At 38.0% G+C, this 17,478-nt stretch overlaps 1 protein-coding gene across 2 annotated transcripts in view; it reads right to left on the reverse strand.

Moving 5' to 3' along the window:
- LOC141572203 (DNA annealing helicase and endonuclease ZRANB3-like) overlaps positions 1–17,478 on the reverse strand; it is a 114,638-nt gene that overhangs the window by 35,822 nt on the left and 61,338 nt on the right. For both annotated transcript variants that reach the window (XM_074335603.1, XM_074335598.1), the window contains exon 3: positions 1,359–1,377. In XM_074335603.1, coding sequence (XP_074191704.1) covers positions 1,359–1,377 — 19 coding nt within the window. The remainder of the gene's footprint in view (positions 1–1,358; positions 1,378–17,478) is intronic.

The raw sequence follows: 17,478 nt of genomic DNA on the forward strand, positions 1-17,478 counted from the left end.
ATACTGAGGTGCTAAAAAAAATGTAGACACATTTCAAGAAAGGAAAAAACTGTATTAAAATTGTCATACACAATATATCCTGATAACAAAAGATGAATACCAGTCATGTGTATACATTTTGTTGGCACCCCCGGTATGTCACATACGAGTGTATATATTTTATAGATACATAAAACGGTTATGCTTAGTTTTGAGATTTTGGGTGATGAATTTACTTTCCTATTTGGCATAAACATATTCAGGGAGTAAAACACAAGCCTCTTTCAGTCATTTTGGACTCTCAAAATTATTAATTTATTAACAGCCTTTTGGAATTCATCCTGTTCCAAAATGCAAATTTCTGTTGTTTCCCAAATATCTGTGTCCTTTCTCTTCAATTACATGTTGAAGTCCTTCGCAGGCAATTACTGTTTCTAACTATAACATCTAATCTAAACAGTGCCTGTGGAATGAAGAGTTCAATTCCTTAGGTAATTATAAATCAGTATGAACCAACAAAGTCTATATCAACCTTTTGCACAGCATTCATATTCATGCTATATTCTTATTCATTTTTTTCCTAAAGAAGAGACCATAGAGATAAATCATTGGTGAGTTTATCATGTAACTAAAACTAAAAGACAGTTAACTGGCAGAATCTTGTACGGTTCTACTTCTTTTTTTAAAATTCGGTATCCATATTCTTCGTTTCTAATATATTTTTAAGTGTATATGTTTTGCTGTCATATGCTTTAAAGGCATCATGAAAACAGCAGCACATTTCCGAACCTGATATTCAAATTAGAAGTTTACTGATTTACATTACTCTAAGAATGTATGTAAAGAGTATCACAGTTTATATAACAAGAACTTCCATTTCAGTGAGAAAACATGAATCCAATATATACAAGTACATACCAGTTAAATGTATCAAATTGTTTATTAATAATAAAATACCATTTTAACATATTTTGTACTCATACAAAACAACTAACAACCTTTAGAAAAAAAATCTGAAAAGTTTAGCTTTTTAAGCAAGCAGTATATTACGACAAGTAGAAAAGTTCAGTTCATTTGGAGCTGAATTTCAAAGCACATTCATTCTTCCTAGGCCAACAATACAGAATTTTGGATCACTAATGTTAATAATATACGGTCCAAGTACACGTCTTATATGCACACGCACGTGCACACACACATACACATCCATTCTACTGTTATTCTCTCCACACCCCTCCCTGCCTTACTCTGTCTCCCTCTTTCCTTCTTTCCATATGTAGAAATATAGTCCTATCGGCAGACAGACAGTACACGGTAAATTAGTAGGCACTAAAAATTGGTGGAAATTAATAAGACAAAAAAATCATGAAAACACTTACTTCATCAGCCACCATGCACCTGAAAAAAAATTAAAATAAAACCCAATTAATGTCTTAATTATTAAAGTCAACCATTTTAAAAGTTCAGATTAAGGAGCTTGCCACAAAACAGTTTACAAATATGTTAAAGTACTAAGCCCGAGAGAGGTGTGTATAAGTGTGCATGAGAACATGGGCCAGTGCTGATTTTGTAAGACTCTCCAGCTGCCAACTGCATTTGGCTATGTGGGAGCGTCAGAGCTTCAGATGTGCTGTTCCCACTGCCTACCCATGGAGATGGCTACAATGACCCTTCAAAAATATAGCAAAATAGCAGTGATTGTGCCGACTTCCCTCCTTATCATGAAACCTTAGAACTGGTTTTCCCTAGATATTAAAAGAATGCTTGGTTAAAGTGCAAGAAATAAATGTCAACCACATATCAATATGTTCAACATATAATTATATATGCGATACTAGATATGTTAAACCTATTTTCAAGCTGAATTTTGGTTTCTGCTATTACTTTGCTAAATTTTCTCTATTTTTTTTGTATTAGCCAGTAGAAGTCAATTCTAGCCACTGAAAATTGAGGTTGGGGGCATAAACTAAGATCCTAAAAAGAAGAAAAAGCAAAGCACAAAAAGAAAAAAATAACAGGGATGGTCAGGTTAGAGATAGTGAGTATACATCACACAGGGAAAAACTAATTTCTTAATTGAAGGGATTTCCAGGCAATCTGAAAAAAATACTGAAATACAAAAAGTTGGAATCAAGTCGCTATTTCTAGTTTCCTTCCTTCTATTTTTTTTTTTTTTACCAGTGGTCTTGACATTATATAATTTTATAAGATTTCTTTTAACATAAAACACAAATTAAGAATTTAGTAATAAATATATTATCAAGGAAAGAGTTACAAGTAAAATGGAATTTCGTTCTTAAAAAGAAAAAATATGTCAACTTACCTAGTAAGTATTTTTATGGAAAAATAAAATAGAAATATTTTAACTGAAATTTAAAACATGGAAGAGTAAAAGATTTACTACATTTTTTTTGCAAACAAGCCTTAAAAGTAAAAATAAAAAAGCAATTACTTTGAAAAACATCATTTACTTCCAGGAAAATTCATGTATATGCCTACTTTTTCATTTTAAAATCCAACTCAAATTTGGTAAAAATGTCCCTTGAAGTGTATGTTATTTATTGAGTGTCTACTATGTAGCTAGCACTGTTTTAAGTGCTGCGGGTATATCAGTGAGTTAAAAAGTCCCTCATAGAGGCTGACCGGCAGAAGACAATAAATAGACAAGCACATGATTTCAATGGTGCTCAGTGCTATTAAAAAAACAAAACAAAAACTAAAACAGGGTAAGGTGGAGTAGGGAATGCAGGGGAGGGTCTATTTTACAGAGTGGTCAGAAACAGTCTTTATGATAAGGCAATGTGAACAGATTTCAGCAAGACATACATTTAATGAGGAAGGGAAGTATGAGAAAATCAGGAGGAAGAGTAGTTTCAACAAGGTGATCAGCAAGTGCAAGGCCCTGAGATAAGATAGTTATGAGTAGTTTTAAAAGGGCAAGGAAGCTAATGTGACTAACGTGCAGTGAGTCATGGAAAAGAGTAAAAAAAACAAAGAAAGAAAAAGTTGGAAAGCACCTGGGGTCCTGACCATGGAAAGCCTTATGAGCAATGGCATGGAGTCTGGATTTTCTTAGAATCCTTGGGAGGGAAGCAACATTTTAACTTTTAAAAAGTTGACTCTGGCTCATAGAGAATAAACTGTAGGGGGCAAGAGCAGAAGCATGGAGAGTAGTCAGGAGGCACGTGCGGCAGACCAGGAGGGAAACCACGCCCCATGGGTGAGTGGAAGGGGTGCAGACAGAGAGAAGTGATCAGTTCAGGTACTTTTGGAAAATACAGCAAATAGGGTTTGCCGGTCCCCTGGGATGTGGGTGTAAAAATGAGAGAAACCAAGAATAAGTCTTAAGATATTGGCTTAAGTAATTAACTGTGAAAAATGGTTGTAATGCCATTCGCTGAGATAGGAAAGGCTGGGAGAGGAGTAGGTCTGGGGATGGCAATCAAAATTTCAGTGTGAACAGGTAAACTTCGGGGTAGCTGCTAGATATCTGTGGGGACAGAGTCCCAGAGAGCAGTTTCCAAGCTCTCGGCCTCCTGTGGGGAGGTGCTGGCTCCGGTGGTGAATGACCATCAACTGTGATTGGTTGGACATCAGCTGTGACGGGTTGGCCAACTGGTTACTGATGTAACTGCGGGGCTGCGTTGATTGGTTGGTGGGTTGGCAGGCAGAGAAGTGAATGGCTGACTGCGGATCGTGTGGCTACTACTGCTGTGTCTCCCCCGGCTGCCAGAGAGAACATAGTGGGGAGTGGGACCAGAGGCCCCGCAGGATGCCTCGCGCAACAAATGATGCAGCAAGCAGGGTTTCCTGCACGACAATATTCAAGTTGAACTATTAAGTAGGCCACTGGATATAGAGTCGGGAACAGTACAGACTGGAGAAAAAATAAATTTGAGAGTCATCAGAATGTAAATGGCATTCGAACGAGTGAGGATACAAGGTATTCTGAAACATGACAACTTGACTGTGGCTTGTTCTCTTCTATGTCCAACTCTAAGTTCCCTAACTTTTTAGAATTAAGCAGGTGCTGAGACCTACAGGCTATTGGATAGTGCTTACAATTCTACTAGGATAACATCAGAGCCAACTAGTCTGCAGATAAATTGCCTTGTGGGTGGCTAACCAACTGAAAAGCAGCATCAGAGCCCTGGGCAAAAACAGGGGTATGGGTCACTGGAACAGAATGGCTTTCAGGTATCTGAAGACTTTACCTTCAATCCCTCTGAAATGCTGGAGTTTCCTAATTGAGACAGGTGGGTCTTCCAACTTTGGAAACTAGGAGAGTTCAAGTAGTTTAGAGAGCATTAGGCTTCCTGCAGGTATCTCTAGTGGGCAGGTTGTCCTTAAGCTTTAAGTACTATGCCCATTCAAACCTCTAGGATTCCTGCTATTAAGGGTAGTTCAGCAATCAGCAAACTGATTTCCAAGGAGCCACCATAGAAAAAAAGCTGACCATGTGAGAGGCCCGACATTTGAGAGCAGAATAAGAGTGAATAATCAGAACACAAATCTCATGAAAGACAAGTGCCAGAAAAGAAAGATAAACACCTGCACAAAAATTGTTTGAGCACTTAAATTCTAATGCACCTCTCTCTCTCTCTCTCTCTCTCTCTCTCTCTCTCTCCCTCTCCCTCTCCCTCTCCCTCTCCCTCTCCCTCTCCCTCTCCCTCTCTCTCTTCCAAAAGCTCAAAGCCATGATTGTCAAACTAAAAGAAGTAGATGAATTAAAAAAAAAAAAAGGAGTCTCATTATTGACACCTAATAAGTAGACTGGAAGATTAAGTGCAAGGATTATCTCAAAGCACAGTGCAGAAAGTTAAACAGAAATATTGAAGGAAAAGAAAAAATACTTGAAGGATAGATCTTTAAAACTAGTATGTCAAAAATATGTGTTCAAAAGGAGAAGAGACATCACATAAAGAAGAGGTAACAATTAAATAAAAGAAAATATCTCTGAGCTGAAGAAACACCTCTAATAGGTAATTGGAAAGGGTAACCAAGTTTCAGATCGGATTGAAGAGAAAAGACAAATATGCAATGATATCCTTATGAAATTCATTAATCTTAACAATAAAGAGAAAACCTTGTAAGGGTTCAGATAGAAAGAACAATACCCATGAAGGGGAAAAAAAGAACTGGCTTTGGATTTATCATCAACACTAGAAGCTAAAAAACAATGGAAGAGGACCTACGGGGTGTGATCAAACAATACACTGAATGTTCAAATAAAAATAAATTATTACAGTAAAAGACACATTGCCATTAATCCCCCTCAAAATACTCCCGCACTTCCAACACATTTATCCCCTCATTCTTGCCACTTTCTGAAGCAGTTCTGGAAGTCCTCTTTCGTGAGTATCTTTAGTTGCACTGTCGTGGCTGCCTCGATGTCCTGAATTGATTCAAAACCTTTACTTTTCATGGTCATTTTGATTTTGGGGAAGAGCCAGAAATTGCACAGTGCCAGATCCAGTGAATAAGGTGGATGAGAACACACTGTGATGTTTTTGACAGAAATGGTCATACTAGAAGCAAATGTGTGACACAGAGCGCATTGTCATGATGGAGGATGAAGTAAAGACACTCACGAGAAAGGACTTCCAGAACTGCTTCAGAAAGTAGTAAGAATGATGGGATAGGTGTGTTCGAAGTGAGGGGGAGTGTTTTGAGGGGGATTAATGGCAATGTGTCTTTCTCTGTAATAATTTTTTTTATTTAAACATTCACCGTATTGTTTGATCACATCTAGTAGAACACTTGAAAGGAAATCCGAACTCATGAATCTTACATCCAGCTGAGAAAGGGATGGCAAAAAGATATTTCAGGCTAACCAAGATCTCCAAGATTACATGACTCAATCAAACCATCTGACGACAAATACTTAAGAAAATAACCAAACAATAAACACTCTTTAATACAAGTATAGATCAAGATAGAACAAGATAAAAAGGAAATCTGCTAAGCACTTGATATGCATGTGTTTAATTGAAGATATGTATTACAAATGAGAACTCTCGAAACAGAAGGGGCATATTCTGAAACTCTGAATGTGCAAAACTGAAGGGTGGTAACAAAGAAGAGGGTGCTAAAAGTACAGTTGTGTCCCCTTATCTGCGGCGAATATGTTCCAAGAACCCTGCGGATGCCTCAAACCTCGGATAGTACCGAATCCAATGTGTTGTTTCCTATACACAACATACCTGTGATAAAGTCTAAGTCATAATTAGGCGGAGTAAGAGGTGAACAACAATAACCAATAAAATAGAACAATTATAACAATATACTGTAATAAAAGTTATGTGAATGTGGTCCCCCCCTCCCTCTCTCTGTCTCCACAATTTTTAGATTTTTCACTCCAAATATATTCCTGAAACCCGTGTAACCATCCCTTACTTGCAGGGAGTGGTTTGATGTCCTTTGTTTCAGGGGATCCCTTGCTGAAGTCTTCATATAGGCTCAATGTTTTCTGGCATAACACGTTGCCATCAGTTGGAACACGTTTTCTGTTCCTGTTTTCCGCCCACTAATTTCATGCCTTTTCCATCTTAACACAACACTTCTCACGCACTGTGGCTGTAACTTTGGCAGTTTAAGATGCGACAGCAACACTTTTTCCTTCACAATGTCATGGACAGAAGATTCGTTCTTACCTTAGATCTTAGCAACCTCAGCGTAGGATTTTTTTTCCCTTCCTTATTAAGTCGAGATCTTTCACCTTTTAATTTAAATGATGCACTTTACAAAGGCTTCTCTTTGGTGTATCTAAATTGCCAGCATCACAACTCTTGTGCTTTGGGGCCATTATCACCTGGTCTTATATTATATTATATTATATAAGACCCGGTCTTCCAGTAAAATAAGATGGGCTCTTGTATTAATTTTTGCTCCAAAAGACGCATTAGAGTCGATTGTCCAGGTAGGTCTTATTTTCGGGAAAACACGGTAAGTAAAATAAGGGTTACTTGAATATAAGCACTGCAATACCTCGACAGTCGACCTGAAAACTGCGAGGGTTACTAAGTGACTGCATGACGGGCAGCGTCCACACCTTGGAAATGCTGTACAAAGGGATGACTCACATCCTGGGTGGGATGGAGTAGAGTACTGTGAGATTTTATCACGCTACTCAGAACAGTGTGCAAATTAAAATTTCTGGAATTTCCCATTTAATATTTTTAGACTGAAGTGGACTGTGAGCTGACTGAAACTGTGGAAAGCAAAACCTCGGATAAGGCACGGGGACTATGTTATTTAGAAAAGTAATTGATAGGTCCGATTTGGCCCATGAAGAATAATTTGCACACTGTTGTTTTCAGGGAGTCAGAATTCTCTTTGCAAATGCTGAGTTTTCCTATAGATTACAATAGAAAAAAAATAGTACTGTAAGAATATTCTGGATTATCTGAATCACTATTTTAAAATCAGCTGTGTGCATATTTGGTGCTTTCTTTTGTGTTTAGGATTGTATGAGGCATATCTTCTCCCACACACACACCTACACCAAATACTTCTTATTTTGGAATGATGAATGAATAAAGATTTTTTACAATAGTTAGAAGAGAGAAAAATGGAGTAATTGACATATCACCTGGCACATAGGGGTGCATGCATGCAGAATGTCATACTCATGAAGGAACTGACTTTTTTTAGCTTCCAAACTATAAACTTTCATTATCTGTAACTACGATAGTCAACATGAAATGAATTTATCTCTTCTTGATCACAGCCATACTGATACATCTATTTGATACAGATTCCAGTAACGCCTCAGACCTGCCTTGATCTTTATGTGACAGAGGTGGCTACAGTGTTTCCAAATCAGTCTTCCTTAAAACTGGTCTTGGCATTTGTGGCAGAGCCTGACGTTGCTTTCCCCAAATCCTTTCTTCCCTTCTCCCTCACTAACACAACCCTAGGGGTAGTTATGTGGCACAGTGTGTGACCCATGAGACATTAGTAGAAGTCACTGGGTGGTGATTCTGGGAAAACTTGTTAAAATAGGATCAACTCTGTTGGCAAGTGCTCCTTTATCATCTTCCTTTCTTCCTTCATCAAACAATGATACTAAACCTGGAACTGTAACAGCTATCTTTTGATCTACCAGGAAGGAAAGGACACAAAGATTGCAGAGGTGTGGCTCTGACACCTTGGCTTGGGCCACCTTGGGGAAGGGGGAAATAGTCCTATCTATTTTAGCAGTTACTATTTGGCTTTTTAGTCTATGCAACTGGATTCAATTCCCTATCATTAAAAAAGTAAATAGAGGATATGGATACAGTGTAAACATTAAATAGACATGAGGCTATTTCTTTTCACCATAAAACCCAACAGCGTTAACTTAATTTCTGCAAAATAACATCATTCATCTTATTAAATTAATATTGTTAAATTGAATTGTCTTTAGTTTGTGACTTATTCTTAATTTTGTAAATGTGTTCTCATTTAAAAAATATTTTCTAAAATGTATAGTATAAGGAATTTGGACCTCGTTTGAGGTTTGTATTTATTTAACATAAAACACCTTTAATAAACAATACGGCTTTTGGGCTTTTGGAGAATTTTTTCCTTTGAAATGAGTTTGATGATTATTCAGGTAAGAGGACCTAGTTGAGGGTGAGGTAGAGGCCTTCATTCTGAATCCAGCCACTATTTTAATGTCCCACCATGTCCTCCTCCATGTAACCTTTACTGCACATCTCTCGTCTTCTGCCTTTCAGTCTTCACCCGGAAAGCACTTCTACCATAACATAAGTAATGTAAGTAACATTTACTACACCTACTTGCTTATACATTTGTCTCTTGCTCAGACTAAGAGCCTAGCACTGTGCCTGGTACTCAAAGGTATATGTGGTGACTAACTAAACGGTATATGTGATGAATGACTAAATGACTAATGTGTTCTTGGTGGTTATTGAAGTTAAAAAACAATTTTGATAGATACTTGCCCTCATTCACCTCCACATTTCCACAAGATGGAGTAGAGACTATAATAGAAGTGCTGGGTTTTATTAACATAGAATTCAATAAATCCAAAACCCAGGCCAAAATGGAATTCATAATCAAAAGGACAGTGTCCTGCTGTATTTAAGAGAGGCTTTCAGTTTGTAATAAAACTATTTGACTTATTTCTCCACTTACTTATTAACATTTACGTATCAATGATGTACATATCTTTATTAACAAAGCAATTTTAATACTATGGATCATTTTTACTATTTGTAAAATCACTTTAGACTAGATCAGGCAGACCTGACTTACTTCTTAGTTGCTTTTTCTATAAACTTTATTTTTCTTTGTAATTCCAAAATATTCTAATGAATGCTATTGTCTCATTAAGCCCTAAAATTTCTCTACTAAATTGCTGCAGGAATAATCAACCTTTCTGACCGGCAGCTTTATAAATAAGAATAAATAATTGTATAAAAGCTAATATGTGATATAATGGCCCAGTGGGAATTATTATGCATCCCCAAAACAATAATAATTATCTCAAAACAGCCGAGATACCTTTTTTTAACCATCTAGAAAGGATGCAGAGATTATTTCCTGTTTTGCTCTTTATTAGTAAAAGATATAGGGCAATTTTGGGCTAATGAAGTTAGACTAATGAAGCATAATATTTTCAAGATATAATCAAGCATTAAGGACTAGTTTAAAATTTTTTTTTAAAGCTAATGAACAGAATAAGCAATTCTTTTTAAAACTTCATCTGGTTTTAAGTATACACAAAGGATTTGTTTATATTATCCCACATCTCTTATATACCTTGAAATTATCACAGGCTTTTATGCCCTTCCTGTATGTAACTAGTGTTTCATAATGGGCAAAACAACTGAAAACAAAACACTCAATGTTATTTTAACTTGTCTTTCAAAGTCATAACATGCAGCAGATGTAGGTTGCTTCACCTAAAGTCTTTTCCCTCTTCCTCCCCTGTTAACAGATCTAGAATTCTTTGGGTTTACCTTCCATGTGCTTCTGAACATTGGTGGGTCAGACTATGTTCTCTGGCAGTGCTTAGGGAGCAGAGTAGACAGATGACATGAGTAGGCTGCTGAATTAACCACCTTGGAACCATCCCACTCCTGGATTTCTTGTTATATATTAATTCTCTTTAGCAGTTAGGCCATTTTCAGTTGAGTTTCTATTCTTGCACTGCATCCTACTGGAAACTGTATTTATAAAACCAGTTTAAAGTTAATCACATTTTCTAATACTTATAACAGCTAAATTTGAAGCTACTATCCTCTGTAACTCCCCTACATCCATTGCCAATATTTACTTACTGGCAATGAACACAGTTATTTGGTTTTTACTGAACAGAACTTATCATCACCATCATAACGAGATAGTTTTTATGGTATCATTCCATTTACAAAGTACTACCTTACCTCATTTTATCACACCTCAGCTTACCTGGCTTAGTCATTTCATAAGATGGATGCGACTGAGAAGCTCGATATACAGGTCTAAAATAGTGTAAATTGTATGCTTGCAAATAAGAGCTGTGCTTTAAGCTTTTCCAGAAATGCCGCAAACTGAGTTGATCGCAACCAAAATATACAGTGCTGTTTTGCAGTTTCTCAACAGAAATTTCTAACCCAAGGGTAAGAACCACAGACTCAAATCGATTGTTTAAATAATCCGTTTAGAGAGTCAGAGGAAGTTGTGCAGGTATACCTTGTCACCTGCTAAACATTAGCCACTGCCCGGAAGGATAAGGAGCCCCTTGGCTTTATTATCTCTGACCTGTATTTTTTTTCTCAAGGCTAAACTCAGTGAAGGCTTTGGCAGTCCTTCAAGGCATTATTCATGGAGGTCTGGCCACACTCCAAGTTTGTTTGTGACTTTTTTACCTCTGCTCCTGTTCTGAGTGTTAGAAAAAACTCCCTGTGCAGTGGTCGCGGCTCAGGGGTATTAGGTCAGAGGAGGAGTGAGTCACTGGGGATGCAGAGCTCCCTTCCTGGAGAACATGCTGCTGAGACGCCTCCGGCAGGGTCCCCTCTCAGGGGCGCTCCCCCATCACCTGAGGCCCTGCTCTAGTAACTCTTCGGGGCTCTTTCTGGGCACCAGCAGGCCGCCTTTCCTTGGCTTCCTTAAGACAACGCTCTCCTGATTTCCCGCTTCCCTTTCTAACCTCAGTCTCCCCTGCTCCAGCCTCTTTCTTCTGCCCAGGATTACAGTTGTAATCCTTTTGCAACACCCAAAACGATGTTTTTTATGGAGCTTAATTAACTCAGAACATTATTTTTGCCATGTGAGAACTGTAGATTATTCACAATGAAAGGTGGAATTGGAAAGGGAAGAAAGCCTCCCAGGTCCCAGTAGGTTCAGCTGTGCGGGGTGGGCCTTCCCAATTCCAGCAGCACACATGCCAGGCTCTTACTGATCCACTTAACGTGGGTCGCAGCCTACTTCTAATTGTATTTTAAAATATGGTGTTATATTAAACATAAACATGTAGTTCAGAACAATAATAGTCATTTATAAATAAAATTAGAGAGACTAATTGGACATGCGGAGAACTACCTGGATATGTGCAAACAGTACGCTCTTATCTCCCCCACGTCTCGTCTGTTCATCTTACTATTGATACACAGGGGCCAGATCTGGCTGATCTACTGTCTGTATGTGTGTTAGCTGTTTTTAATAATTTAAAATGGATTTTGTTTACCTTCCACGGGCCACTTAGCTAGTCTGATTAACTTTTTATAGTGAGTGTGGGGGTGGGACATGGGAGCAGAGGTGGGGCTGGGATGGGCAGTGATTGGAGCTACACAGTCTGTTTCCAAATTTTGACCAGTTCTTTAAAAAAATGTTATTTTTTCATCAGGATGAGAGGAAATAGTATAAATAATTTAGGGAATCCTATTGGAATGCTTTAAAAACAATTAGAGCTCTTCCTTGTATTGAATGTATTTTTTAATCACTAAAAACTATACTTTTTTCTTATGATGACAGCTATCTGTATTCATTTATTTAATTTGGAAAATGCAAACAAGGAAATGGAAGATATAACACCTTTAATTCCATCACCTAGACACAATCTTTGTTATCCTTCCATTCGTTTTCTACCATATGGCATCATATTATAGATCCCATTTGTAACTTGTTTCTTTCACACAGTACTATTGTTAGTATCCTTTGATATCAATGAATACTTATCTAAAACATAAAAAAGGAATCCTCAAAACTCCAGCCTTCACTTCCATGAAACAACCGTTAAGGCCAGCCACACACCCGGGGACAGGCTACGGAAGTCCTGTGTCTCTAAAATTGGCAGAAATAAGCTGTTTGAAATTCTTTTTCTTAAAGAGCCCTCCCAAATTTTATAAGCTTTAGGTCGCACAAAATCTGGATTTATCCCTGGTGTTGAGTCCTTTCCTTTCCTGTTTCCATTCATCCAGCAAATATTTTTGAGTGTTTATTACAGGCCACATGCTGCTCTGGGCTCCGGGGATCTGCCCATGAACAGAACTCAGAGAGAATCTGCTTTCCTGCAGCTACCGCTGTGACAAGGAGAGGTGAACAGGAAACATACGAAGCAAGGAAATTATATGGCATGTGAGAAGGTGACAAGTGCTGAGGAAAATGGTAGGGAAGGGAATAAAGGAGATGGAGAATTGGGCAAAGGGCGAAGGTCAGGGAGGATTAAAAGGGCGGGTCCGGTGAGTCCTCAGCCAGAAAAGGACCCTGTGTCAAGACAGAGCCCTTTTTCTTTCCCAGGTCACGTATATTCTACATCCTTTTAGTTATGTCTGCTTCACAAGCAACTTGTGAGTTCTTCAAAATGAAACACTGCTTTTCAAATTACATAACTTTATAGGCTCCCTACACTGCTGTAGATAAAAGGTCTGTGTTTTACACCTGGTTGATGTGATGAATAAAACGGCATTATGAAGCTTTATCTCTAACCAGGATTAAATACAGAAAGGCCCCAAATAGTTTTAAATTTTGTTTTAAATGCAGTTTTGCTGCTAACAACTTAATGGTCCCGCTAATATGAGGTTAACAGATTTTAAATGGAAATTAGGGAAACAGAAGTCCTGATTCCTTGACCCTTTTACAATGATCTACAAGAAATTCTATAACCTTGATTTTAAAAACCCACAATTTAGGACTTGTCCAGCAGGCACAACCACAGGCGATACACACAGGTGATAGGATCTGATACTCGTTAGGACTCTGGAAGCACACGTTTGAATGACACAGGCTCCCATCTTCAAAAGGAAACAAACCCATCAACATAATACAATTTCTCCCAACATAAAAACTGGAGACACTTTGGAATAAGCCTGTTTTAAAAGGTGTATGTTTATGCATAGGTTTGTACATGAAAACCCTGGAACAATACACAGCAGGGTGTTAACAGCACTCACTTTGGTGCTTATCTGTGCCTTTTAACTTTTCAACTAAGCACACATACTGCTTGAATACAGATACAATGTGCTTTCTATGCTTCCATATTTAACCTTCTCTTCTGCCTGTGCAATCTCAGGTATAATCCTCAGTCCTAAACTTTACTGAAAAGTGTCACACAAAAAAATCCCTTTAGAGACTTTTTTGTGGGGGAGTATCTAGGTCTTAACTAGCTTTAGTTTCAAATATCGGCATGCACTGTATGTCGTAATAACTTCAGGATTGCCACAAAAAAAAGTCCGAAACGAGGTTTTAAATGTGGTCTGGAGCATACACTGAAAGCCTTAGGTGCAGATTTAGGACTTGTATATGTGTGGTACTTAAAACTATGAGAATAAATGACAGCTTTAGGAATTTAGGTGGAGCACGAAGAGAAAGGAACTAAAGACTGAACACTGAAGAGGGTGAGCAAGAGGATGACCAGGGAAAGGGGTAGAATGCGAGCTAGGAGGAGAATCAGGAGTAGCTAGGCGGCCAGGGAGCTTTACGGGAAGTAGCTGTTCTATACTAAAATCCTAAACGCTATGCAAAGGCCAAGCTAGATGAGAGCTGAAGCTGAAGGCTTCCCGACTACATGTACTTGTCATTTGCCAAAGCGATGACAAACAAGGAATTTTTTTCCTAATTTTCAATCTCCATTTTTTTCCTTTTCTTTTTCATGTTACATGTCAGTATTATGTTATAATATTACATTGTACACTTTGGGGATTATACACAAGATCACAAAATGTATAAATGTCCTATGTTATTTGTTTCATATATTATACATGTATTGTATATATTTCTAGAAGGCTCCACAAGAAATGGGTAACTTTGTTGGCCTCCAGAGCAGCCAATATCTGGGACACCCTGGAGGTACATGGATTGAAGAGAGACTTGCCACTTTCGCACCTCTTGAATCACGCACCTATGAATGCATCTCCAATTCCAAAATTAATTGCTAAACAAATAAAAGAAAGGCCATTTAATCATGTTGAAGTTTTATAGTTATGGGGAAAAGTATTTTATGACATTGCTGTGGCTGAAAAAAAATGTTATGACTTGGTCCTCTGACTCCATGGTCCCTTGTGGCTTGGTTTGTAGGGGAGACTGGGTGTTTATTAAGGTAATATTAAGTTTGCTCTGGTCAAATATACCATACTAAAAAGGGGTACGGTATATAGGATAGTATGTCATCAACTAATTATGTGCTAAATGGTTGATTAGTGCTAATGGACAGATTACATATGAATATCCCAAAGGTCAGTACTCTCCCTGTGATAATTAGCCCACATCGGAGGAAGCATGCATGGGAATAGATTAAGCAGATTCTGTTTTCAGGTACCAAGTCCTGAATCCTGTACTTATGATTCAGAACACATTTAGAGTGGTCATATAATATATGTTGTCCTCATTAAATTCTCAGTGTAATCATAATATTCTCTTGGAGAGTTTTGCTGTTTTCTTTTTATAGACATCATTTATTCAAAAGAGATATGGGTGTTAATTACAGAAAGGGTGGCTTTATTAATATCTGAAAATTGGAGAAGAGCTTCAGGTTAAACACAAATTGTTCAGTTCTATGAGTCTTGGATTAAAAATTTAGCTTGTATGTAAAACGATTCTCAGAAATGTATAATGTTTAGTTTCCTCTTTTCTAACTGTATGGGAATTTGGGTTAAAAAATATCAAATACTGAGCATGTGCATCCAAAGATATGGCTGCTGCAAATAATGGAGTATGTATGTCTTGATATTGTACGTAGGTCATTAACATAAGGAGTCTCATGGTTTTGGAAACAACTCAGTGAATGAAAAGTTGCTTTTTAATATCTGCAGAGAAACTGAATAAATTATAATGCAAGCAATTAACAATGAATTGGAACAAAGTATATTATTTATTTTTTGTAACAATGGAAAACTAAACTGCTTGTAAAACTCAGATAGAGTTGTCTAACTGTTGGCATACCAGACCAGGTTTGGCAAATGAAATGGATATTCATTAATGAAGGAAGTTTCCTTTTTCACTATAGGTTAATATCCCTACAACTTGGATTGTTCTTGCCATTTCTCATGGGAGAAAAAGCTATTTTTATTTCCATGGACAACGGTGATTACGGGCAGTCCTTTGCTTACGAAGTAGACTGAAGTTTCATCCAGATGTGGTATAAAATTTCTATGGACTGAGAAATTGTATGAGCCATATTTTCCCTTTTTAAGTTACGGTAGCACATTAACGTCTCCGTTAGTCATCTTTCTTGTTTTTTTCTCCATTAGTCATCTTTCTTGTTTTTTTCTCACTGTTGACTCCTTGCCCATTATTCAGGTTTCCAACATGTTCTACAGCTACTGCCCTATTTTCAATGTTTTTCCTCCCCAAATTCCTTTCTAATTACTCTGTATCTGTTGCCTCCATTTTTTACTACCCACAATCCCCTTCACCACTTTTGCTTAACGCTTGCAGGTGAGCAGTCAGGTGGTCTTTCAGCCCTCTGCCTTTGCAACATTTTCGTGACACCTGACACTGTTCACCCATTTACTGTTGTGCATGTGTTTCCCAGCTTCACAGACCCTGACCCTTCTCTTCCTTGTTGAACACTTCCAGTCCCTTCCCTTTGCTTTCTGAATAGGAATGTTTCCCAAGATCCTGCCCACGAAAAACCTCCCCCTTCTTTTACAATTCTCACATGAGAACCCCATTCATTTCTACTTCTATTTATCATATTCATGCATAACTACTTTCTCATATTTATTTATTGTCTTGATTTGATTCCCAAATTCCTGATCCACTTATATTTGCCTGCCAGGTGTTTCAGTCACAGAGTCAATAAGGCATTTAATGGGTTATTTATGCTATTCTAGCCTCTGAAAAACCTTCTCTGGACCCTAGTTTTCCTGCCAGCTACTACCATGTTTCTTCGCTCCTCTCTGTAATTCCTTGAGACAGTCACCTCTACTTATTCTCTCTCCTTCCTCTTTCCCCATTCTCTCTTGAACCCACTCAAGGGAGGCTTTTGCCCCCTACCATCCTATCAAAGTTACTCTTGTCAGAGCTATGAATGATCTCTTGCCAAATCAAATGGTCAATTCTCAGACCTCATTTTACGAGACTTCTCAGCAGCATTTGCTCTAGTTGTTCATTCCCTTTCTCAAAATAATTTCTTTACTTGGCTTCTAGGGCACCACATTCTTGTATCTTTCGACGTTACTGGACATTCCTCGGCCTGCTTTGTTGCATTCTTCTCTTTGGGACCTCTCCCTTAGGCTCCAGGCCGCAGCCCATAACTCTCTTCTCTTCTCCCTATACTCCTCTGCCCTGGGTGAGCTCACTTAGTCTCCTGACTTTAAATACCATCTGTTTGGTACTCTGCTTTAGAACACAGTACTCCCCCTTTATCTGGGGTTTTGCTTTCAGAGGTTTCAGTTACCTACAGCCCAAAAATATTTAGTGGAAAATTCCAGAAATAAACAATTCATAAGTTTCAAATTGAGCACTGCTCCGAGTAGCATGATGAAAGCTTGCGCCATCCCACTCCCCCCACCCTGGACGTGACTCATCCCTCTGTCCAATATATGGGTGAGGTATAGGCGCCCCGCCCATTAGCAACTTAGCCATCTCATGTTGGTATATGGACGAGTAGTGGTATTACTATTCTTTTACTTAATAATGGCCCCAAAGCACATGAGTAGTGATGCTGGTAATTTGGATATGTCAGAGAGAAGCCTTTGTAAAGTGCTTCCTTTAGTGAAAAAATGAAAGTGCTCGACTTAATAAGGAAAGCAAAAGTCACATGATGCTGAGGTTGCTAAGATCTACAGTAAGAACAAATCTTATACTTATGAAATTGTACAGAAGGAAAAAGAAATTCATGTTAGTATTGCTGTTGCATCTTACAATGAAAAAGTTACAGTCACAATGTATGATAAGTTTAGTTAAGATGGAAAAAACATTAAATTTGTGGATGAAAGGCATAAACAGGAAACATGCTCTGATTGACGGCAACGTGTTGCGCCAGAAAACATTGAGCCTATATGAAGACTTCAGTATGGGATCCCCTGAAACAAGTGACACCAAGCCATTCACTGCAAGTAAGGCATG

Source organism: Rhinolophus sinicus, linkage group LG01, assembly GCF_036562045.2.
Source record: "Rhinolophus sinicus isolate RSC01 linkage group LG01, ASM3656204v1, whole genome shotgun sequence".
NCBI lineage: Eukaryota > Metazoa > Chordata > Mammalia > Chiroptera > Rhinolophidae > Rhinolophus > Rhinolophus sinicus.